This window comes from Heliconius melpomene, chromosome 18 (assembly GCF_056956725.1).
Source record: "Heliconius melpomene rosina isolate 202511_hmr_F chromosome 18, ASM5695672v1, whole genome shotgun sequence".
Lineage (NCBI taxonomy): Eukaryota > Metazoa > Arthropoda > Insecta > Lepidoptera > Nymphalidae > Heliconius > Heliconius melpomene.
Window position 1 is genome coordinate 152,074 of NC_140406.1, and position 25,450 is coordinate 177,523.

Sequence of the window (25,450 nt, forward strand, 5' to 3'; positions counted from 1 at the left end):
TAAATGAGTTTAAAACAATATTTTAGCCGAGTCGCACAAAATTCCTGAATTTGTAGAACTACCCATATACCTTTTTGTAATCCTCGTATTGAGCTCTATATCATTAATTATCATTACCATAATGAATCCTAACAAAAAAAGTGAAAAATAAAAAAATATTTTAAAACAAAAACCTCGACTGCATAAAACTGAAAAGATAATAATATCCCAGTAAACTATTATTAGGATTAACAGTCGGGACCTATAAGTAATTCTTCAATAAATAAAATCTTTACCTTAAATTTTTTTTTTATATTTTTTATTGAGTGATATATATCACTTATTATAATTACAAAGAATCTCTTTCCGAATAATTTAGAAACATGTAGATGAAATGTGCTTTTATCTTGTCTTTTAAAAATGTTAACCGCTTGCGATTTCTAACATTATAATTGTACAGAAATTAATCACAATTACCTATATATTGATACATTTTATTGAACAGAATCTATCAAGGTCTGTTTCCAGAATACACTTAAAAGCTGTGCTGATGTTTTTAGACATTTTTCTGAAAAATATGTCTCAGTCACTCATTTATGGCATCAGATAGGAAATGAGCAGTATGTCTCTTATAGGCTGCAAGTCGTAAATTATCTTTTAAAATACGTGACACGGTCCTTTTTTCGTACGAATACTACGTGAACGGCTAGATATGTTTCTGTTACAAACAGAGGAGATTCTATTGTACCGGTGCAATACGATCACAGCGAGTAAGTACACAAACATAGCGCAACTCACCGCGTTTGCGAACGGCGGCGGGGGCCGCGGGGCGCGCGCGACGCGGCGGCGGCTCGAACAACTCGCCGAAGTCGCTGGAGCCCGGCGAGTAGGGCGACGCGCCCTCTGAACCCGGCGCCGACGCGCGCGGAAGCCGAAGCGCCTGCATCGGCTTTACCGGGTTGGACTTGATGGGCGACGGCTTGCCCGGGAACAGTTTGGGAGGCGCGCGCGTCGGCGACGGCAGCACGATGCGGGGCACCACCGCCGCCGGGGGCGCAGCGGGGCCCTCCACCTCCGCCGCCTCCTCCGCGCCCTCCGCCTCCTCGCACGACGCCAGCAACGCCAGCACCTTCTCCACGGGCGTGAGCGGGCGCCGGTCAAGCACGTCATCGGCCGACAGGTTGCTGCGCTGCGCCGCCTCCAGTGTGAGAAGCGCGCGCGGCGGCTCGGCGGGCGCGCATGTCGGTGGCGAGGCGGAGGGCGGCGAGGCTAGCGGTGAGGGCGACCGAGTGGGCTCGAAGGGGTCGTAGGCGTCGGGCGAGAGGGCGGCGGCGGCGGCGGCGGCAACGGCGGCGGGGGGCGCGGGCGCGAGCGCCGCGGGCTGTGCAGCGGTCTCGACGGCGGTGGGCGAGGGCGGCGTCTTGGGCCCGGCGGCGGGCGGCGCAGGCTCAGGCGGCGCGGCGGTGGGTGCGGGAGGCGCAACAGCGCGCTCGCCGTGGTCGCTGTCGCTGAGCACGATCACGTGCTTAGGAGAAGGTGTGAGCTCGCGGAAGGGCGAGCGCTCCAGGTCGATGATGGCGACGGGCTTGGCGGCCTCGGCCTCGGGTGGCGCGGCGCGTCGGCGTCGGCGCTTCTCGCGGCGTGTCTCGCGACGGCGGCGGCGGTCGACATCCTCGCCGCGCTCCTGCTCCTTGAAGCTGACGCTGACAAGGATGTTGTCACCGGAGGTGAACACCTCCTTGGAGGGCGCGGCAGCGTCACGGGTGCGGCGCGCGATGCGGCGCTCAGGCTCGCGGCGGCGGCGCTCGCGGCGCTGCACCTCCTCGTCGATGAGGCGCACGAGCGTAGCGTCGAGCGCGGGGTCGGGCGGCGGCGTGGGCGGCGGCGTGCGCGGCGAAGGCGGGCGCGGGGCAGGCGCGGACGCGGCGGCAGGCGAGCGCAGGGCGCGACGGGCACGCTTCTTCTTCTTGGCGAGGCGGCGCGGGGGGCTTGCGCTAACGGAGCGCCGGCGGGGTGCGCGCGAGGCTCGCGAGGTGGAACGGCGTCGCTTGCGGCGCGCGGGCGAGCGGCGGCGAGGGGAGGCGCGCGGGGTGTCGGAGCGGCGCGGGCGGGAGGGCGAGCGGCGGCGTGAGGGGGAGCGGCGCGGGGAGGGGGACCGCCGACGCGAGAGTGAGCGGCGGCGAACAGAAGGAGAACGACGGCGGGAAAGGGAGCGGCGACGAGAAGGGGACGGGGAACGATGACGGGAGAGGGAGCTACGTCGTGCGGGGGATGGGGAGCGACGACGTGCGGGGGATGGGGAGCGACGACGAGGGGGAGAATGAGAGCGACGACGAGAAGGGGAGCGCAGGGGAGGAGAGAGGGAAGGGGAGCGTCCGCGCGGGGAGATGTCTCTGCCGAAAGGATCCTTCTGCTTCCTGCGTTTCTCGGTGACGACGGTCCTGACGTCGTACCGCTCGAGGTCTTTCCGCTTCTCCTTGCGTCGTCGGTTGCGGCTGTCGTCGCCGGAGTCGCGTCGTTCGCGCTCGCTCTTCTTCTCATCCTTGTCTCTTTCCCGATAATTCCTCTCCTTACCACTTTTGCTAAGTTTTTTAAAAGACACTTCCCCTTTCTTCTTGTTCTTGCTCTTCTCCTTACCATCCTTTTTGGAGTCTTTTTTTTTCTTCTTCTTGGAGTCTTCGCGGACGACGGACTTCTTGCCTTCTTTCCTCTTGTCTGCGATCTCCCCGTCCTCGCTGGGAAGCGCACGCGCCGGAGATACACGCGAGGCCTCTGACGGAGGTCGCTCGTTCTCGGAAAACATTTCGTTTCCTTCTTCCTCAGATATCATCTCCGTGCCCAGACCCTCTAGTCCCTTGTCTTTGTCAACGTCAAAGGAAGCGTCTTTAACAGATCTGTTCTCGTCAAGGCACGGGGTGTAGCTGCGCTCGTCTTCGGTTTCGCTTATAGATTCTGTCATTTTTTCAACATTGTCTTCGGTTCGAACGGAGTCTGGACCGTTTTTGGGAGAAGGAATATCTAGAGCCATATCGGTCTCCGGTGTATCGACGTCGGCGTGGGCGTGTAAATCTTCATTAAGATCAGAAAGGTCTTCTTCAGCCGTATCTTTTACAAAATTATTATCTATAAATTCTCTTACATTGTCCTCATTGTCTTCAGAACCTTTTTCTACATTCTCTTTTTCCTTATTTACAGTAACAATAGAAAGAGCTTCAATAAAAATATTATCTAGTGTTTCTGTATTTTTTTCATTCATATGATGTTTAATCGGACTCTGTACAACTTCAGGCGGCACGTCGGTCGCCGCCGACTTAACTTTGGCGTCGTATCGATCTGCTGTTTTTCCAGAATCACACTTTGGACTGGTCACGTTACAGTTCCACTTTTCGTCGTTAACTTCAGGCGACGGCTCTGTTTTTTCGTAATCCGCTTCGTCTGGGCTTTTGTCTTCCTCATCGTACAAGCTCACCTGTCTCTTTATCAAGGATGGTGTATTAAGTTTAATTTTAATGGGGTTGCGAGTGTTTGTAGTGATCGGACATCTTTTCGATATCTTTTCTTTGTACTCTTTCTCTGTTTTCTTCCTTTCATTGATGTCGTAGGTACTTGTGTGGTGTTGCTTGGCCGGCGGCTTACAGCTGTTAGATCTGTCATCATTGGCAATATCGTGTACTACAGGGGAGGTCGAGGGCGGCGTGTCGTCGTCCTCTTGTACTAAGTCCTCTAAATTGTCCTGAGGTAACTGTTTAGGAATATCGTCAGTTAAAGTGCTTGTGTTGTTTGCAATATGGACACTTGTTGCGGAATAGATTGAAAAATTCGGACAATCGCCGTCTGAGTCGTCGTCGCTTCGTTCGTTGCGTGATTCCACAACAGGAGAGGACAACAAATTCCTATGTTCCTTCAAAACTTGTCTCACTGCAGTGTCCAGTATGTTGGGCGGCACGTTCATCGCGCCCGCGTCGATGCCGGCCAGCAACGGGTGCAACGCGGGCGGCGGTGATGGCTGCGCGGGGGGCTGCGAAGGCGGCGCGGGGGGTGGCGAGGGGACCTCGCTGAGCGGCGGTGAGGGCGGCGCGTCCGTCGACACCGGGGCTGACGGGGACGCCGATGGCGCTTCTTCATCGTCACCGCTGTCATCGTTGGTAGGTTCCATTGGATCGTACTTTTCAGTATCAATGATGAGGCCTGAATCACTCTTCTCATCCTCGGATTTGTCTATATCTGTTTTCTGGAAATTGAATACAGGTGGTTCGCTCATCGGGCGGTACGTCTGGGGCGGGTGTGCGTCATGGCGGGGACCGGCCGCATGGGGACGCATCTGGCCCATCCTCATGTCCACCGGGTTTTCGAAGCCGCCGAAGGAATGTCGAGATTGAGCGGGAGGCACGTCGTTTCTCAGAACCGGGGGCTGCCACGACTGTCCCCCACCGCCCGGAACCGCGCGCTGGTGGCCGGCATAGGGGTGCGCGGGGCGGCGGCGCTCGTAGTAGTTGTCGTCGGCGGGGTAGTGGTGCTGGCGGCGCGGGTAGTGGTCGTAGTGGTCGCCGTGGTCGCGGGCGCCCGCACCACCCGCCGCGCCGCCCTGTTGCGGCGCGCGGTGCGCTTGGTAGCCGCCGCGGAATGCGCCCTGGTCGCGGTGGTAGTTCCCGCGGTAGCTGCCGCCCCAGCCGCCACCGCCGCGGCCCTGCCCGCCGTACGACGGAACACTTCTGACCGTTTCCTGAACCTTCGACAAGTCCACTTTGTCATCTTTCTTTTCGAGGGGCGCGGGCTTCTTTTTCCGCTGAACGTTCGTATTCGAAGTTGTTAGCTTATAGTCAACATTTCCATCGACCGAGATGGATATGATAGATTGTTTTGAATGCAACAGAGTTTGACTCTCCAGAATATTCGATAGAATGTCCGGCGCCGACGACGCGTGCGGCGGGGACGGAATCGTTACCATTTTTCTTCTAGCCTGAAACAATTAAAAATGTCTTGTTAGAGTCAATGTACTGTCTCTCCATCATCAAAATGCATTGAAAAGTGTTGACACACCTGTCTATAAGCACTTAGTATGTTGGAGGTGGGCCGTGCGGCGACGGCAACTGCAGTGGAGGCCTCCTCAGAGACGGGCGTGTCCTCATCGGTGAAGTAGTCCAGCTCGTTGGGATTTCCGAACAGACGTAATGCAGGCAAAACCGCACGAGGACGGCGTACAACGCCAACTTCGCACATACCTACGCTTATACTTGTGCCTTCAGCCACATCTCCTTTAAGAGAAGCTAGCTTGGCACGGACGCTAGCACGAACGTGTGACCGACGAGCGGCAGTTCTTGGTTGTCGCTTTTTTACCTGTAATTTTTAAATATTTATTACATAATACTAAAAAAAATATTACATATAGTCCCAATATGTAATTTTTAACAAAACATTTTTTAATTAAAGGCTTATTGATTTTTACTTTATAAGTGTTGTTAATTTCATACTATGTATTTATTTATAAATATTAGATGAATAAATATTACACCAACTTAATAATAGAACAAATAGAAGAAAAACAAAGGTGAAATATGGGGTCAAAGGTGGCCTATCACAGGTGATCTCTTCCAGACCACTGTTACCATTAAAAACATCTAAGAACATCAGATTGATTGGTGTATATACAGAGTGTTTCTGTCGTCACCACTTTAAATTAATCAACAGTTTTACCTAGAGCCTAATTAAAAGAAAAGAGATTTTGTCAAAAATGAAAAGGTGATTTTTTCAAATAAGATCTATATATATAACTTGTCTTGGACTTGTCCTCAATGACTGAGGTAAGACGCACGCACAGCCGTAACCGCTGATGGTAGAAACGGGAAATTTGGACAGATGTTTACTTTCGTTATTTGGACATCCACTAAGAACGGATTTTAAAAATTTATATCCTAAAGGGGTGAGAGAGGGGTTGAAAGTTTGTTTATATTTTTTTTAAAATCGGCACCGATTTTTATAAAATTGTAAATTCAGACTCTTAGAAATATTTAATTAAATACGTGTTTCAAGTTTTTTAGAATTTACCCCCTAAAGGTGCTAATAAGGGGTTGAAAGTTTGTATGGAAAAATCTTAAAATCGCCACCGATTTTTATAAAAATTGAAATTTAGATGCTTAAAAATATTTCATTGAACACATGTTTTGTGGTTTATTTTAATTCATCCCCTAGGGGTGCAAATAAGGGGTTGAAAGTTAGTATGGAAAAATCTATAAATCGCCACCGATTTTTATAAAAATCGAAATTTAGACTTAAAAATATATCATTGAACACATGTTTCGTCGTTTATTTTAATTCATTCCCTAGATGTATAAATAAGGGGTTGAAAGTTTGTATGGAATAATCTTTAAATCACCACTGATTTTTATAAAATTTGAAATTGAGACTCTTAAAAATATTTCATTGAAAACGTGTTTCATGGTTTATTAGAATTCACCCCTAAGGGTGCAAATAAGCAGGCGAAGCTGCGCGCGTCCGCTAGTAATTAATAAAATTATCGTTGTAAATTAAAACGCCATTTGTTAAAGTATCTTGATTAATTTTTTTAGGTATGGGTTTGAAATATTTTACCCTATATGCTGTTCCCGTAAAAGTAGTGCTGACGCTTCCAGTCTGTATACAGGTCGGAATGAGGCGTGTGCGGCAGTGTCCCTTTGATAGGTTTATGTGAGCGTGCGTCGTCCTTAACAAATAGCGTTTTAGTTTAGAATGATAATTTTATTATTTATTTTGTTTAAAAAAAACCTTTCATTTTTGTGATTTTTTTAAATTGTATTTGGCTTTTCTAGAGTAATTAAAATTGTGGTTTATTTAAAGTGGTGCTGACAAAACACTCTGTATATGTCACCGTGAGATTATAAAAACCGTTATATTACAAAATTACGCTTTCGCTAAACACGAAATTGTAAATGTATCTAATGTCATCACAAATCTCAATTATTGTAGTAGTCATGCTGTGTCCCAGCGTGTGGAAAGGAATAGGAAATTTGTGTATAGAGAGGTGAGATGAGAGTCGATTGTCACAAAATTTCAGTAAAAATGTACTGTTTTGTAAACAATGCACTACTTGTATATTAATGTATAAGCAAATATTTGAACTCACTCTTCTCCTCACTTTTCTCTTCACTCTTTTTGTGATGGGAAATTTCCCATTCTCTTGCACTTCATATTCAATAATGACCGTTTTAGTTTTTCGTCTTTTATATTTCCTACGTTTATTTGTGGTTTTGCGTCTTGTCGTGGTAGTGGTTAATCTTCGTGTACTCCCAGTACGTGTAGATGTTGTGGATAATTCATTAATATTCACATTATTGCTTTGACTCCCACTAGAAGTAGATGGTTGATCTCTATTGACAGTTCTTGAGGATCTGCGGATATTTCTTGGCTGTCGCCACACTGAAGGCCTGGGTCCAAGCGGTGAGTCTCTGTAGTCTATGTCATTTAACAAGTCCTCCACTTCAGACAGTTCAATGACATTCATCAGACTGTCTGGGTCAAGAGATGTGGTACAGCTAGAACAGAGCCATTGATCTGCAGGCACCTAAAGTTAAATATGTATTAGTTTTTGCAAACTGAATATGTTAGAGACTACATTTAAATTACACGTATTTTCTAATACATAAAAAGGACAACGTGTTGTAACACTTTAAATTATTTTCTAATGTAAATTACATTCATCACAGTAAAAAAATATATACAAATAAGATTTGTGTAATAAATAATGTTTCTTAATGTATTATTTTCAATTTCTGACCGAAACAAAGATTTTAGTCAACATTTTGGCTAAAGCCGTTGTCAGTGCCATTGCACTGAAAATACTGAAACTTTGCAATATACAGTATGACTAAAGATAAACTAAAGATTAACGACACCAGAGGTCACTTCTAATTATTTTTAACCTATATTGCCTGATCCGAATTTTTATCATTTTCAAATTATTAACCATATAAAGTTTTTATTTCTAAATATTTTTTATATAAACCATTGTTTAGAGAGTCTACTCATCAAATGCAATATTTTTTGTATTTTTTTGATATATGCCTAAATTAATCAAAATACTCATAATACCACCTAAATATTATCAAATCAGCTTCACGCTGTATTCCGCACGCAGCAGGGTGCGCAGAGGAAAACTAGTGTTAAGACACTCCGTTCCCCACTTTCTGCCGAATTTTGGAGACATTGCGTGTTGATTGGCAGAACTCAACGCCGCGCTTTGCCTCATCACCAGAGCGAAGAAATGGAAATATAAACGTAAATAAATATTTCACTTCCTCGAGTGGGGATCTAACCCACAAACGTCGCGTTACAGTCACATCCTTGTGCCGCTGCGTCAAGACGGCCTCTACCTAAATATTATAGTTATAAAAGTATTTTTAAGAAGTTACAAAGGTTGAAAAAGGTTAAATTCCACAAGCCCTAAACATATAAACATAGAGAACTCTTGAGAAGAATATTTGACTGAGCAGTCCAAGGTCTTGGATGATTTTCAAGTTACGCCAACTTCAAATCCTGTTTTATTCAATTAAAAAAAAAGTTATGATTGTTCTAAGACATTATTTTTATTCAAAGCTTGACAAAACCTTTCAAACTTTTGTAAATAACAATTTAATGTTAAAAATTAATGGAATAGGGCAATGTCATATAATCATTAAGGGAAATGGTGACAATTTTCTGCCTCTAAGATAGTCTGCGGGTCACATGACTATCTTTAATGTAAAAATGGTAAAAAAAAATAAAACAAGGAAAATTTGATCTTGGTTGTCAATGATTTATAGATACATATTGCTGCAATTTGTGAAACATGGCTAAAATCAGAAATTAATCTCAACGTTAAAAACTATAATATTTTTAGGCAAGACAGAGTCAATTCATATGGAGGTGTGGCTCTTTTAACTCATAAATCTATCATCGCATGTTGGTTGAGGTTGTTGGTGTCAAAATACTGAACTGTGATCAGGTTTGTTATATTTATTCTGTATATTGCCCCAATGACGCTCGTATTGCTCAGTCTGAGTGGGATCATTTACTGTCTTTTTGTGATGCTAAAACCTTAATATTGGGCGATTTTAATGCACATTATGTGGATTGGTCGTATAAAACGGACACACGTGGGACACAACTATATAATTCCATCTTAGACAGTAATTTTATAGCTTTGAATGATGGGAATGAAACAAGATTCCAATTAGTGCAAGGCGTGTTGCATAAATCCAGTCAAGATTTGTCTTTGGTTTCTTCGGCAGTGATCATCTTATAATCAAATTATGTACTTCAATTCAGTTTAACATCAAATTTATAGAGAAACGAAACTTCAAATTAGCTAACTGGTGTGGTTATAGAACCTATATTAAAACACTATTTACAAATTTTGTTTTCACTGATGATATTCAACAAGATTATAATAATTTTGTTAATTTGATTAATAAGGCAGCTGAAAAGTTCATTCCCTTTTTTAAATGTTGTCTATTGGTCGAACAAATTTACACCAAAGTCTTATTGGAAACCAGAATTGAGCAGGGCCGTAGCTGTGCGTCGCATAGCCTTTGGAAATTTTCGTCGCAACCCAACTCCCAGAAATTATGAAATTTTTTAAAGAAAAAATTCAAAGTTTCCAAAAACTCCTTAGGAGGGCACAGATAGAATCGTGGAATAGGTTTTGTACATCTATAGGAGAATCAACTTCATCTTTGGATATGTGGAACCAAATGAGATGGATTAAAGGTTATAAACTGCAAATAAATAATATTGATGATACAATGGCTACAAATTTATTAAGTAGTTTATGTCCAGATTTTGTATGCGGAAAAAGTCCATTGTTTAACTCATCTAATCCACAATTAGAGTCTAGGATCACAGAGAACGAATTAAGGTCCTGTATTAAATTTAAAGATACAGCTCCAAGTCATGATAATATTTCGTATTCTTTGGTTAATTATTTATCATCTAATGCTCTGACGGTTTTGGTAAATATTTACAATAGGATTCTGATAAATAGCTTTATTCCGAAACAGTGGCGGTATATATCAGTTATACCAAATCCAAAGCCTGGTCGCGATATATCAAATGCTGGAGCTCTACGTCCGATATCATTAATATCCTGTTTATGCAAAAATTTTCATTCCGTACTTCAAAAAAGATTAGAATGGTATATAGAAAATAATGGGTTTTTTTCACCAAGCACAGTAGGATTTAGGAAAATGAGATCTACTTTAGATTGCCTTAGTGTTTTGGTATCTGCAATACAATTAAACTTTACAAAAAATCTTTCAACGATAGCCTGTTTTGTAAATCTTGATAATGCATACAATAGTTTGGATATTTATTCTTTGGTGAAAACGCTTGATGATATAGGTATTGGTTCCATAATGTGTAACTATATATGGAAGATTCTGTCTGAGAGATATCTTCAAATTAATGTTAATAATAATATTTATCATAAGACTTGCCAGGGTTTAGCACAGGGAGATCCTTTGTCTCCCTTATTATTTAATATTGCTACTTCTAATATATGTGAAACCATGACAAATATTATTTTTTTACAATATGCTGATGATTTTGTTTTATACACATCATGTTCTAATATAAATGAAGGGCAAGCCGTTCTACAGCTGCCTGTTAATAAATTTTATAATTGTGTCAATGAGATAGGTATGAAAATTTCAACATCTAAAAGCAAAATTATTGTATTTAAAAAGGGCATTAATAGATTTCTTGTTAAAATATATGTCAATGAAAAATTGTTAGAAGTAGTAGAAAACGTTAAATATTTGGGTTGTTGGTTGGATAGATGTTTAAGATGGGCTAAACAAGTCAATGAATTACAGGGAAAAATTTTAAAATTTCTTAATATTTTTAAAGTACTAGCTGGGTCTGGGTGGGGAGTTCATCCCAAACACCTTAGACATATTTATTTATCTTCTATTCAAAGTCGTTTAGATTATGCAAGTTTTTTAATTTAATATAATTTAAGTAATTTAAAAAAATTGGACTTAGTACAAAATAAAGCGTTAAGAATTATTGGCGGCTATGTTAGAAGTACTCCAACTCATGTTATGGAATCTGATCTGGGTATACAGCCTCTTCAATTTAGAAGATTCTATCTAGGCGGTAAGTTTTGGTTGAGATCTAAGTCATTTAAATTGTGTAATACTATTCAGATTTTAGAAACTTCTATTGCAAGTGATGTGTTGTATAAATGGAAAAGAAAACGTAAACCATTATTATTAAATATTCATAAGCGATTTAGATATCTTGAAGTAAATCAGAGTAACAAAATTAATTTCTTTTCTTTTGATACTTGGATAAACAAAATAGCAGTAGAAAATGTAATTAAAATAAATATTGATAGCTTCAATAAAACTAAAAGGACTTACAATAGTGATTACTTGGGTGATCACTGCCAACGGTTTATAAGCAATGATTATAGTGGCTTCTATAAGATTTATACAGATGGGTCTAAAGAAGGCAATTTATCAGGGGCAGCTTTTTATGATGATCAAAATTCGGAATTTATTAAATTTCAAATCGATAAAAATATTTCCATTCCATCCATTTTAAAGGTATTCCCGTAGCATTTAATATTTTAAAATTAATTCATGAGTATGATCAGCAGAATAAATCTTACAATGGACCCCTTCACACGTTCATATTTTAGGTAATGAAATTGCTTATACACTGGCCAAAGAGGGAATTATGAATGGCGTTCCAATGACTATCAAACTGGTATTTTCTGATTGTGTTTATTTAATAAGAAATTTGTGTTACTCGTTTTGGAAGGAATATTTCGACCAACAATCTCTAACTAAGGGTATTTGGTACAGAACTATTCAAGTAGAACCTTCAATAAAATCGTGGATTGACTCTGTTTGCCTAAATAGAAGAGATTGGGTGACGTGTTTAAGACTTAGATCAGGACACATTTCATCAAACAAATTCACATTTTTAATGAAAAAAATTGATTCTCCTAATTGTTGTACATGTAACACCATAGATGACGTATATCATGGTACGATGGAATGTGTCCAGAATGAGCCTCTGAGACTTCGGCTAATTTGCAGAGATTTCTACAATGATATAGAAGCATGTAACAGTGCTTTAGCGGTACCAGACTCTGTGTTAGGAAAAAAATATTGTATATAGTTCAGAATAAAAATAATTGATTGTAACTAACATTAATTAGAATGTTAACCAAACAGGGTGGCATGGTCATTGTCACGACAAAGCTCTTAAATAAAAAAGAAAAAAAAAAAATATTTATATCTGGATAATAACATAACATTACATAGTCATTGTTACCAATAATGAGTTGATAAAAACAAATGATAATAACACAAATATTAATGATGACAATGAGCCAATGGTCATTTTTCATTCTGCGGTTATCCCCAGCCTCTGCTGGTAGTTGCTGATAGCATGAGTGGTTGCACAAGTAGCTACAGAGAGGATAGCTTTGAAGAATTAACCACCATCACACAAGGAGTATGATTAACTAGGAAATCATAGAGGCTAGAATATTTGAGGAAAACAAAATTTGTTTTGTTTACTACAAATGAATCAATTAAAATTATTTTTCAGTTAGTTTTCAATTATTTTCTTGTAAATTATGATAAAATTATAAATTATTGAGTAAGATTTAATTTATTATAATTCTTTGGTACAAATTTATGCTATAATTTTGGATATCAAAAAATAAAATTTTAGATACCTCTGTAAGTGGGGGTGTGAGACACTGCATGTGGTAGCCAAGGTCACAACCATCACATAACAACATGGTTTCCTCATTGTCACTGTTGCCACATATCTACAAACAAATATAATTCATAATTGTTATGAAATAAACATATTCATTATTTTTACACAATGTAAAGTCACTCACTAATAAATCACTAACCTCACACACAGTTAGATCTTCTGTGACGAGAATTTCAATAGAAGGACTTCTCTCCACTACTTTCACTTCTTCAGTACGTAGGACTCTACCTCCTGCACATGCTTTTACTATTATTTTATTAAAAGTAATTCTATCAACTGGACATGTATTGACATTTTTTGACCACTCTGTGATGCAATCTAAGCAGAATATATGTTCACAGGTTTCTGGTGTTCCCACTTGCTGATCTTTGAATCGCAAAAGACATATTGAACATTTATCAGAATTACCCTCTGAACTGTCTGATGCAAAACCTGATGCAGGTTTGCCTGGTGCACTGCCGGCTGTAAGCTTGGCGCCGTCACTCATCCACCCAGAGCTGTCGGTCTCGGCTTCTGAATCACGAAGTTTTGGTAATGTTCTTCTTCGTGCAACTGCTGAACATATTATGGAACTTCCACTACTATCACTACTTTCTCCATCACTAATAACCTGAAAATCAAATAGGATTCGTAAGCACATCGTCACTTATTCTTTAAACAAATACAACATTATTAAGTAATTACTCTCAATCTTTTTCTTCGTGTCCCCGCCACGCCGACGCTCTCATCGCTATCAGAATCTGAGGAGGATGACAACACAAGCACTCTCTTGATTTTACGTTTGGGTCTCGGCGAGGAGTCGTCGCCACCTTCTTCACTCATCATAAGACGTAAACAGTGCGAGAAATAGTGCTTTAGTAGACACGACACGAAGCAATCTGCAAAGGTGTAAATGACCTTTGCTTAATATCTTTCCGAATATCAAAGAAAAACTTTCTGGAATTCATTCAGTTTCTTTTAGATAACGATGCATGAAAACTGTCCATTTTCTTAAAATTATGGCATACGCGTTAATAAAAATTATTTTTATATTTTGACAGCAAGCCGCTTTCAATAGTCATTCGGCCATTTTCATTTAGACAGATTCATAATTTCATATAATATATATTCATATATTATGTCTAAAAATTCATAGCGTTTAACGCAGATTAAACATTTTTAATAATCTGACAGAAGCTGGAGCCATATACATTACTAAGTACATTTTTATTTGATTGTGGAATATTTCATGGATATTTAATATTTTATTACTGTTATGGAATATTAAAGTATTTTAAGGGACAAATAACTTATTATTATATGATCTTAATCACATAATGTAAATATGTGACTGAATCTTAATTATAAGAAATATTAGGACATATACAAAAATAATGTCATTAATAAACTAATATATGATTCATTCGCGGCACAAGTGTCGTGTCTCAATTGAGAACCAAGGACAAGGACATCTTACCGAGTAAATGTGTTCTGTGGTTCTGTGGTTCTGTGCATCTTACTCTAGAGGGCATCACAAGTCAGCCTATCTCAATCTCATCTCAATTCTCATGTGTGTTTTCTAATTATCACCGCTTTCACTTTGTATTTTTAATTTATTTTCTTATCCGAGAAAAAATTATACTTTTCATAAAACAGAAAATGACTGCAGAAAACGAACGAGAAATTTATCACAAATTAGAAGCCATGAAAGAGATCAGGTGAGCTTGCTATTATCAATGTTGGGCCTTAGCACCTGTAGGCTCGATCAATAAACACTTGACACCGATTTATATTATACTTTAGTTTATTACACACTATGCGTATAAAAATGTGTTCTTGGAATTTTACAGAATTACACTAATTAATTAACATCTATACGATGCGATTTGCATTTATTAATTCACTTTTTTTATAAACAAAAAAAAGAACAATAATTATGATACAATTGGTTTTGACATTTTATAGAAGGGGGATGTATAATGTGGCTTGCAGGAACAAAACGATAACTCTGGAGCGATTAAAACGGAGTATACTGAATGAGGTCCGTAGCGGCGATCAGGAGGGCCGTTGCCTGGCGCAGTACAAGCGCGAGATGGAGTTGCTGCAGCAGGAGAAGATGAGCCATGTAGAGGAACTACGCCAAATACATGCTGATATTAATGCAGTGAGTCTTTAAGCCTTATTGCAAAATCAGAGATTTTAAATAATCAATTGCATGATACTAAATTATTTAAATAATACATAGGTTATTTGAAGATTGTAATGTTTTTCTGCAAGTATTTTAAAAAAGTGGAGATGTAAGTATTTTAATAGTCTATTAGATTTTCTCTATGAACAGGAAATAATATATAATATAATAATTAAATAAATCCACATACAATAAAAAAATGCTTTTAGAGGCACTACTTATGATTCAAATTGTTTCAATGCTCAGACTGAATAAGTACAATAGTAATAGTGAGGCCAGAAATAAATAGTTCCACATGATACAGAAATACTACTACTGTAAACAGCAGGTGTTTGTAGTTTGTTGTTGTAACTAGTGGCCAGTGGCAGCGGCCATTGTACATGAGACTTGTTTATTTTGTTGCATTGAGAGTAGTTTGTGTTATAAGTGTAGGAAGGATAATGGATTCATGGTAACATTACAGAATATAAGAGCTATTTGGCTTGTGAACATAAAATATATGTACATTCTCACTTGTCATAAGATTATTCTTAAGGTGAAATTTGTAAAAATCTCCTTAGAGACACTGGTACAAACAATATGATATAGTTTAAATACACCGATTGTACAATTTCCAAGAGGCACAGGTTCAAGTCCCGTGTTTTAATTTTTATATGCTTCTAAATTTTTATATGTTTTTTAACTATATTCTCATTATAGTTGGGAAACTATGTCTGTCTGTGTGTTTTATGTATACCAATCAGTGCATCATAAAAATTTAATAATATCTATTGGATTATCCTTTCATCTGATACCTCACTTGAACCAGCAGCTTCAATACCAATTTTTACCCTCTTTTAACCTTTGACGTCATATGGCCCTATATGGACGTCATTTTTTATTACATTACTATGGATGTGGGGTCTGTGAGGCCCCTGTATTTATTGGTGACACTTAAGCTGCTTTTTCAAGACGAGAAGAAAATTTATGTCTTAGTTTACATGAATAGGCCTAAATTAAACAAAAGTAATATAAATAAAATAACTTTTGCTTAAACTTTACGTATCGCTAAAATTTAAGGAATTTCAAGTCACAATTTCAGTTTTTGGCAACATAGGTCCTCGAACATAGGTTTAAGAACATAATACTATAAATAAAGGACAGTTAATACAATAAATATTTTTTTAACAATATTTTAATTCTAACAATTGAAAACAAATTAAAAATAGCCTCCTATGCAATAAAATAAAGATTTTGACAACACCTCAACATAGGGTACAATTGTAAATCGATATACATTGGCTCTGGACATTGTAGGCAAAGAGGGTGATTGCAGCCAACATAAGTATGTGTTGTCTTTCTACGTAGCTTTGGAGGACAGAGTTTACATGTTTTCCAAGAACTCGGAATTACTTTTCATTCTGCTTCATGTTCAGTAGATGGTAGATGATTGATCATTGTGTATTGTATTGTATTATAGATCACATCCTAAAACGCGTGTCAAAGTCCTCAATTCTTGGAGTAGTTTAGTATTGACAAGGCGTTATTTTATTTGAGTAAGTACAAGGCAACATGCTAGTTTCTTAATAAAATCTCGTTCGTTTGCTTGATGTTGATTGTAAGGTATCGGCCGTTTTGTCCCTGACGTTATCGGATATCTGACGTACTCGGTCGATCATTCTTTTCAATTTTATCATAATAATTTAAAAAAATAGAATTATATACTTAAGATATATAATATTTATATAACTAAAAACATAATATATAGCAATAAAAATATTTCAGTATGAATAATACAATAAAAACATTACAGTATATCTCTTAATATTATAAAAAAAATATAGTGTTTTAAAAACATTATGTAACCACAAATGAATAGTTTTCAGATTTTTAGCTGAACTGTTCCAGATAGATAACAAAGTGAACTCTCAAAATGATTTTGATGGATGAATGGTCTGTTAATATGTCAATAACATTATTATTTCAGATGGAGACAGTAATCAAACAAACAGAAGAAAGCATGTCACGAAAGCTATCAAATGCATCACGACTACATGAAGATTATCGGCCATTGAAAACTGAAGTAGACCTTTTGCGGAGACAATGCTTAGGACTGGAGCGTCTACCGGACTTGCATGAAGAGGAGGGCAGTCCCATCACTCCTGACAGGTTCCCGGCCACTCCGTCTCGAGTGGGCGTGGGAGTCGGGGGGAGCGTGGGGGTGGGAGGGAGCGTGGCGTCGGCAGTGGGAGTGGGCGCGTTCCTGGCGCCGGCGCCCCGCAAGCCGCCCCCGCCGCCTGCCTTCAGGTCTGCCAATCCTGCTCTCGATCAGGATTTCCTTACCGTCTCGTTGAGGTTCGGTTTGTTTCTTTTGTTGCGACTCCTTACTAAATCCGTATCCCTCTTTTCCTTTAATTTATTAATTTCTCTCACTTTTCACTCACTCTTGCCAATTTCCACTAATTTATTTAGATGTAGTAAAGATAGTTCAATACAAATAATAGCCCCATAGAAAGCTCTGTGTGTGAAAGAAAAAAATGCTCTGTGTATTATTAACACATTTACTTATTATATTTGGTTATCATAACCTACTTTATTACATTTTGGTGTGTTGTCTTTTTGGGAATTTTCTTTATAGTTTCGTTTAAGTCTACATACACGCCGTTGATACACCATTCCAAATAAAATGTTCAAAGTCATCATCAACACACATTTAAATAAATATTTCGTTTCCTCGGGCGGGGATCGAACTCACAACCATTCACTGTGTCTCTGCGTCACAAATGGCCTAAATATTAGTATTCTTTTTTTCATATTAATGTAATAACACTACAATTACCTTTTTCGATTTCTACTCAAGGCACAAGATAGGCACAAGGTTCCCTGTGCCTATCTTGCTATGTACTACATAAAAAAACTGAAAAAAAAACCTTTCCACATTTTCCTTTCTGTCCTATTTTATAATTTATCTCATTTGTTTATTTATTTCTATTTTTTATGCTTTTTCATTAAGTTTTTATAATTTAGTGTTATATATAAAATTTCAATTATATTCTTAACTAGGAAAAGGGCCAGTACAACTAATATTCGCTGAAGAAATGAGGTGAGTTTTTAGGGAGAACACTTGGTATCTGACACATCCCTCATTCATGGTATTTTGCCTTCTCTAATAAAAAATATCTATATGATACATTATATATATATATATCATTATTAGGGATGCATATGGGATACGACGTGAAGTTCCCTAAAAATAGTAATACTTAGTGTACATACATCAGTAAATATCCGTTTACCCGCCTGCCTGCAGACAGCAGCCGCCCCCCATGAAGTCGTGCCTGTCGTGCCACCAGCAGATACACCGCAACGCGCCCATCTGCCCGCTCTGCAAGGCCAAGAGCCGCTCCCGCAATCCCAAGAAACCCAAGAAGAAATAGTCATCCTACTTAAATACATATTCAACATTCGTATTATTTTATTTACAGAAGTATACATAAATATTGCAGTATTTTATTTATACAAATGTTTTATGTATATCGTTAAGTGAATGAAAATTCTAAAAGAACTGGTACATCTCTAATCATTATTGTTTAAAAAAAGTTTGTGTGTAGAATACTGTCATATATTCTGTGTATTATATTGTGTATAATATTGAAATTTTATGATAGAAAAATAGACAATATATTAAATACTTTAATTTCCATCGCCAAAAAATTATATATAATATTTATTGCATTAGTCATATATTGCTTAAATGTCGCCATAATATGTGTGACTTTTCTATAAATAAGATTATTTTATAATGGGCATGATCGAATAACTTATTTTATAATGAAACAAATAAATACGGTCTAGTCCAGGGCTTCTTAAACTTTTGTCATTCACGACCCCATTTATGATAGCGAGTTTCTTAACGACCCCCCATAGAAAAATAAATTAATATTTTTTGATGATTTATTTATTAGGTAACAATATACATATACATATGAAAATATATAGTTTTAGAATTCGTTTTGAAACATACAAAAATCTAAAATTAACAATTGCACAAAACATTATAAAATTTTATTTATTATAGTTTCAAAAATAAAAGTGGATTCTGACCGTCTTAATTCGCTCGAATATATTCAAGTAGTTGCGTGGTAAGTATTAAATTAAAATATAAGTAAGAAATTTAATGAGATGGATGCGCCTGTTTTTTATTGCATAACAAATCAAATCTTGGTGGAATGTTGGAAACTGCTGGACGTAAGACCTCTTCAACATCTCTCTTCAATCTCTCGCGACCCCAGAATTTTGCTACGCGACCCCTTTTAGGGTCGCGACCCATAGTTTAAGAAACCCTGGTCTAGTCTTTTCCTATTTTTATTTAATCTGATTGTAAATAAATGTTAATTGAAATTAAATAAAAGTATCACAAAAACACTCGGTAACGTACGACTGTCTAAACGTGAGTGTTCATGTTCTGGATTTATAATGTAAGTAAACGCATCGTGTATGTGCCAAAACACTTGTAAATATTATCATAAGTAGTTTGTATGTTTAGATTTACATTTATTATCTGACTTTAGTTTGGAACTGCACAATTATTTTATCTTTTATAATAAAAAATGTAAATTGTATATATACAGTATAAAAATGAAAAAATATGGGATAAACTCACTGAGGTGTCACTCAAGTGTCAAAATCTCTGCATCGATGATAATATAATTTGTTGTTTTTTTTTTTATAAAATATACAAGTTTCGTGTCAACTGTTTTTTTATTTCTTTTTTTATTGAAAATCAAAGAACCACAAAACAGGTTTACACAAGACTTAAATCTTAAGGTAGAACCTACATCTGTGGTCACATAAAAGATGTACGGTATCTTAACACTAGGTTCCCTCGGCCTACCTCAATCATTGGGATGTAGTAGAGTTTGTTTGTTTGGCAATATTACTTTGCAAAAATATCTAAATATATGTGAAAACATTATATGATAAAAAATATTCTATTTAGTTTATTATACACTACTCAAAACAAAATAAATAAGGGCCACTGCAATTTTCAAGTATACTTATGTGTTACTGGGACTTAGGTATTAGAAAATGATGAAATTCATTAGCTTTACCATTTTCTAATGTAATTAACTTAAAATTTAGTTAAAATCGATCCAATAAAATTAAATTAAATTTTGACAAAAATTTCACTCCCGCTCATAAAGCTTTCAATAACTTTTAGCATTTCTAAAGCTTTTTTTTGTTGTCTTCAATATCGTGTGTGTCCTCCTCGTGTTTGTACACATCCCTGAGGCCTGTAAAGGATACTTTCAATCAGGTTTCGTACAGTTTCTTGAGGAATTTGCTCCCAGCTTGATTTGAGCACTTCAATCGGCTGTGGCTCGTTATGTACGGGCCGGTCAGCACTTCGAACGCTTCGTTTGAGTAGATCTCACATGTATTCTATCGGGTTGAGGTCTGGACTGTTGGCAGACCAAGGTAACACCTCAATATCAGACTCCTCTAGAGCTGCTTTGGTGGCTCGAGCAATGTGTGTGCGTGCATTGTCGTGCATCAGCTCGAATCTTGCACCAATTCTCTGAGCAAAAGGCACCACATGAGGCCTGATAACCTCTTCAATGTATCGCTGAGCTGTTACAGTGCCTCCTTATAGTATTATTAGTTCAATTCTACCCGATAGACTGATGCCTCCCCACACCATCACATTGGGACCCCCGAATTTGTCACTTTCTCGGATGTAAGCATCTGAAAATCGCTCACCTTCACATCTCCAAACACTAATGCGCCTATCATCATTAAAAATATCACTTTACTCTCTTCAGTAAACAACACTGTGCTCCAGTCACTTATGTCCCAGGCAAGATATTGCCTTGCATACGCTAAACGGTTTGCACGATGAGCACTTGTTAGTGGAATTCACAATATTCGTCTTCTGGAGAACTGCTGGTCTTCGTGCAACCATTTTCTAATTGTTTGATCACTAACGCGGGTATCTGTGGCTTGCCGCGAGCGGTTTTGTAAGCAGTGAGCGGTGATAAAACGCTATCTTCGTGCAGTCAAGAGAACATACCGGTCTTCTTGCGCGGTGGTGGGTCTAATTCTACCTGATACTCGTCTTCTGGATACCGTTCCTGTCTCTTGAAAACGATTCCAACCATTTTGTATCGCTCGTCGTGAATAGGTGACCTGTAGAGCTACAGAACGCTGTGAATGTCCTTCTTGAATTAAAGTTACAGCTCTGATTATGGTTGGCAAATCCATAGGGGAATTGTGCTCAAGATGGCATACTATGATAAGATGACACACTACCAATATTGATGAAACTATTAGCGCTAAGTGCGATCTTGTGACGTTTTAGAGAGTAGATGCAGCTAGTGCTTAAATTCAGTATGGCTGAAAGTGAATGCAGATGGGCAAGTAATTTATGTTTTCGTTATTTTCAATTGCAACAAATTTTTCTTTCGCTTTTGCTTGATGATGAAAAGACATGTAAGATAAAGATTTTCTCTTTGAACTAATTATAAATGTAAAATAGGATTATTATATGACACAACTAACGCTAAAAGCGCATCCTAACCTATAAACTTTTGTCACAACGGTTAAAATTAAATTCATATATCTATTGGGTAAGATGACATACAAAACGTAAGTATAAGATGGCATACTATCTTACCCTTATAATTAGAATCTATGTATTTTTTTTGCTTTACCTACAAAATGCCTGGCAATTACAAACAAATATATATTGGTCACAAGAAGACATGGATAAGGCTGCTAGAGCAAGGGCATTCAATAGCTGCAGGTGACGAAGCTTATTTCCCTTTTGGAAAAGGAAGTGACTGATAACGGAATCCAACCTCATAAAATTTGCAACATGTATGAATCCGGCCTTAATACTGTTTAAAAGCCCCCCAGCAAAGAAGGAACTATTTATTTGTGAACTATGCTCGACAAATAATGATGGCATTTTTATGCAACATACTAAGTATGTCATTTTAAGTGCGATTTTTGTTTATTTTTATGATGTTTGAAAGATGATTGTTCTGAAACTAAAATAATTTCGTTGATTATGAAATATATAATAGTATACGCAATATGCTGTTCTCAGATCACTTTATTTATTTGAAATATTTGTCTTCAAACAAAAAGTATGTCATCTTAAGCACAATTCCCCTACAAGGAATACAGGGAAAGTACGTACGAATACTTCAGAACATATACAATAACTGAACTGCCCAAGTCAAGCTCGAAACTATGGGAGAAGAGTTCCTCCATTCTTTTTATTGGAATATAAAAATACACATCTGTCTTGCGTAAAGGGTGTAAGCAAACTATAGCTGTTTAATATTACCCAATTAAAAGATATTACATTTATGGCAACTTTAGTAGACATTTTTTAATGCAGATTTTTTGGATCACGGAAAAGAGTCATATACGTGTAACGGCTTGTTTATTAGAAATTATAGTAAAAAGGCTGAAGCACATTTTGGAAATAATCAATAAAAACTTAACTCAAGTATATTCTACGATGAAAATATGTGTAATTTTGATAACACGGCCGTAATAACATAAATTACATATTTTTGAAAATATGAACTACGAATCTGAACAGTCCACAGAAGGGGACAAATGAAGGAATTTGAATTTTTTTCACTACATTTTTTTTTAAATTTTGATGTGTAGACTATCCACTTATCATAAGAGGGTAGGCATAGTCAAATTAAGAATGAAAAATCGTTCTATTTTCTTTTATTTATTATTGCAATTATAACATAACACTCATATGAGTATGACCCATATATTTGGGGCAGCTTATAGCCGCGAAAGATACTATGCAAAAGGAAATTGACAGAAGGACAGGACAATGAAAGAGAAGAGAAAAGTATATAATATGTGCATTCTACCATGCTTAACATATGGTTGCCAAACTTGGGCAATATCAGAAAAAATAATGAAAAAAATAAACGTATGCCAAAATGGTATAGAGCGAAGTGTAATTGGCGTGAAGAGGAAAGATAAAGTAAGGCTGAAAGAAATAAAAAGTATAACAAAATTTAGAGACGCAGAAACAACATGCAAGACTTTAAAATGGAAATGGACAGGGCATATGTTGAGAGAAACAACTGAGAAATATGGACTAAAACAATAACAGAGTGGTAGCCCAGAATTGGGAAAAGAAATAAAGGGCGACAAATTAAACGTTGGGAGGACAGTATTAACAAAGTAGCTGGTACAGAATGGATGAGGGTAGCGAGAGATAGAGAGAAATGGAAAGGTTTAGATTAGGCCTATGAAGACAAGCTGTTGACGAAAGCCGATCGTCCGGGCCGCACTGGGCCGCACTGGGCCGCACTGGGCCGCACTGGGCCGCTAGTATAAGTCATCATCAACGTCAGAACGAAGCTATCTAAAGTAATTGCTGCGTCTTTTCTTTCTAGTAATTGTTAAAGACTACATGTTGACTACATGTTGTTACATGACAACACGCAGTTGACTGTAAACAGGTTATTTGTGGGTTCGATTCTCATGTGGGGGAATTATTGTCCTTATTCCGTTATGGCAAGGAACCGCTTTTTCTATAATCTGATTTAACTTTCTAAAAATATTTTAGATTCATTAATGTATTTTAAAGCTTTATAACAACGCATTTATACTTGCTACCTATATTTAACATACCCCCCCCCCGTCACCCGATAACAGCAGTAACGAGGTAATGATTTACAAAGCTATAAAACAGTGTAATAAAATTACACCTATGCAGTATGCAGCTTTTGCCTTTTGCGGCGTTAAATTCCACTCTTCACGTTATATTTCTACAACGAAACACAGCGGTAGGCAGGTAGGCTACACTGCAAGGGCGTAGGTCGTCTTAAAGAAGGAAATTTTTCCTTTGTTTTTATAAAGATATTTAAACTATGATAATATGTATATAATATAAGTAGTTAAGTAGGGCAGTGACTGGCGGCGGCAGTCACGCGCTCGACCTGCGACACCACGCTGACATCACGTTTGTTTATATAATGAGCTTACCAGGTTACCAGGTTCATGTTATTAGTCATAATACATTATTCTGCGCAAACAGTACCGACTCAAATATCTGCCCACTGCAATAAGTAATTACTAACATTGTTACAAAACAATATTTTTATTTGATGTAAAATTGTTATTCTTAAATAGTTTACCTAATTATTTATATAAAAACAATTTAATTATCTATCTATATTTATTTGTATTTTATTAAAAGAAAACGACAGGGTGGTGTTAGTCTTAAACAGCAATAGTATTCTTATTATAAACTTATTTATGATTATATTATAAAATTTTAAAAGAAATTTTGTGTTTATATAAACGATGTGGAGTATTTACCTCTTATCTTGTGGTCGTCACAGTCGCCGTGAGTCACCTTCAGATGTTTCAGGTGTCTTTGTTGTATATTGGATTGTTTACCGAACATAACAAACACGTTGTTCATTATTGACTATGCAGGTCGCCGACCGCCGAGCGCCACTCGCCACACAGCTCGTAGTACAGCAGACGCGCCTCGACCCCGTTTATACTCCGGGGATCTTCCTACATATAGTGGGCCTCGGCAACCAGGGGTTCCGTACCAATGTCATGGTTCGTAGCTCGACCTGTTATTTGTTGAAAAACAAATAAAATAAGTTCATAATGCTATTTTTCCATGAAATACGCACATAAGTACATAATACGGATTTTTTCTTTTTTGCGTGCGTTGCGTGTATCTGGCGTGAACCTAAGTTAAGATATTGTAAGTACTCGCTTCCACGGGAAATAGATACTCTATTGGTTTGATTACGTTTCATATCTTTTGATTAGAAATTACACATTTTATGTAACCTTGAAATATTATTCATGCGTGTTACTGGAAATATTCATCAGCCATTACTAACTGACGGCCGTGAAAATTTGTTAAAAGGACGTGATTAAATGATTTTTAAAATTAATTAAATAATTAGTTGTGCAGTTGAATTATTTACGCATAAAGCGGAATTGTTCCACCTCCAGGACGGTAGTCCTTCGGAGGCCGCGGTGAGGGTGGCTGGTTCCCTCTGTCTTCCCTGCTGTGTGCGGGATACAGTATAGGTACACGTTAAGTACCTAATCTATACTTATCTATATATATAAAATCGAAAGGTCACTCACTCATCATGAAATCTCAGAAACTACATGTGCTAGGAATCTCAAATTTTGCATAGGAGTTACTTATAGGACGTAGGTGCTCGCTAAGACGGGAATTTGCAATATTCGACTTCTAAGGGGTTGTTTTTGGGGTTGAAAGTTTGTATGAAACTTCGTTACGCAGTCTCAAGTTTTGCATGGACGTCACTTATAGGACATAGGTACTCATAGAGACAGAAATTAATAACGTAGTTCACGCAGGCGAAGCCGCGAGCGGGCCGCTAGTTTATTATATAATAAAAAGAAAAATAGTAGTAAATTGTCTAACATTTACCTACTATTGAATTAAATAACATAACCATTCTATCTACCCACTCCGAGAGCGAGTACAATATGACGAAATTTACTGTTCCA

The 25,450-nt window shown here is 38.2% G+C and overlaps 2 protein-coding genes and 1 long non-coding RNA gene across 6 annotated transcripts in view; 1 reads left to right on the forward strand and 2 right to left on the reverse strand.

The window, feature by feature from the left end:
- The window catches only part of LOC146529071 (uncharacterized), a 29,060-nt gene extending 15,225 nt beyond the window's left edge, over window positions 1-13,835 (reverse strand). The window contains exons 1-6 of the mRNA XM_085201588.1: window positions 13,435-13,835; window positions 12,890-13,360; window positions 12,704-12,799; window positions 7,100-7,537; window positions 5,020-5,316; window positions 778-4,939 (exon numbers count right to left, since the gene is read on the reverse strand). Coding sequence (XP_085057714.1) covers window positions 778-4,939; window positions 5,020-5,316; window positions 7,100-7,537; window positions 12,704-12,799; window positions 12,890-13,360; window positions 13,435-13,575 — 5,605 coding nt within the window. The 5' untranslated portion in view covers window positions 13,576-13,835. The remainder of the gene's footprint in view (window positions 1-777; window positions 4,940-5,019; window positions 5,317-7,099; window positions 7,538-12,703; window positions 12,800-12,889; window positions 13,361-13,434) is intronic.
- Window positions 13,836-14,181: 346 nt separating this feature from the next.
- Window positions 14,182-19,649, forward strand: LOC146529073 (zinc finger C4H2 domain-containing protein). Of its 4 annotated transcripts, XM_085201594.1 has the most exons (5): window positions 14,184-14,447; window positions 14,695-14,893; window positions 16,884-17,251; window positions 17,960-17,999; window positions 18,207-19,649. In XM_085201594.1, the coding sequence occupies exons 1-4, from the start codon at window positions 14,389-14,391 to the stop codon at window positions 17,988-17,990; spliced, it is 657 nt and encodes a 218-aa protein (XP_085057720.1). In that variant the 5' UTR covers window positions 14,184-14,388; the 3' UTR covers window positions 17,991-17,999; window positions 18,207-19,649. The 4 variants fall into 4 exon arrangements, with proteins under 4 accessions (XP_085057719.1, XP_085057720.1, XP_085057721.1 ...); XM_085201593.1 differs by lacking the exon at window positions 17,960-17,999 and having other exon boundaries at window positions 14,182-14,447; window positions 16,884-17,203; XM_085201595.1 differs by lacking the exon at window positions 17,960-17,999 and having other exon boundaries at window positions 14,192-14,447.
- On the reverse strand, window positions 18,972-24,961 carry LOC146529074 (uncharacterized). Its single transcript, XR_014878993.1, has 2 exons — window positions 24,263-24,961; window positions 18,972-21,090 (listed from the first exon to the last, which is right to left on the reverse strand). It is a non-coding gene; the product is annotated as an uncharacterized LOC146529074 (long non-coding RNA).
- Between the last annotated feature and the right edge of the window lie 489 nt (window positions 24,962-25,450).

What these genes read in the sequence shown, in the direction of transcription:
- LOC146529073 (XM_085201595.1), top strand. Translation starts at nt 14,389, where the DNA reads ATGACTGCAGAAAACGAACGAGAAATTTATCACAAATTAGAAGCCATG. An exon ending in GAAGCCATGAAAGAGATCAG is followed by an intron (nt 14,448 to 14,694) that starts GTGAGCTTGCTA and finishes GACATTTTATAG; the next exon opens with AAGGGGGATGTATAATGTGG. An exon ending in TTCCTTACCGTCTCGTTGAG is followed by an intron (nt 17,252 to 18,206) that starts GTTCGGTTTGTT and finishes GCCTGCCTGCAG; the next exon opens with ACAGCAGCCGCCCCCCATGA.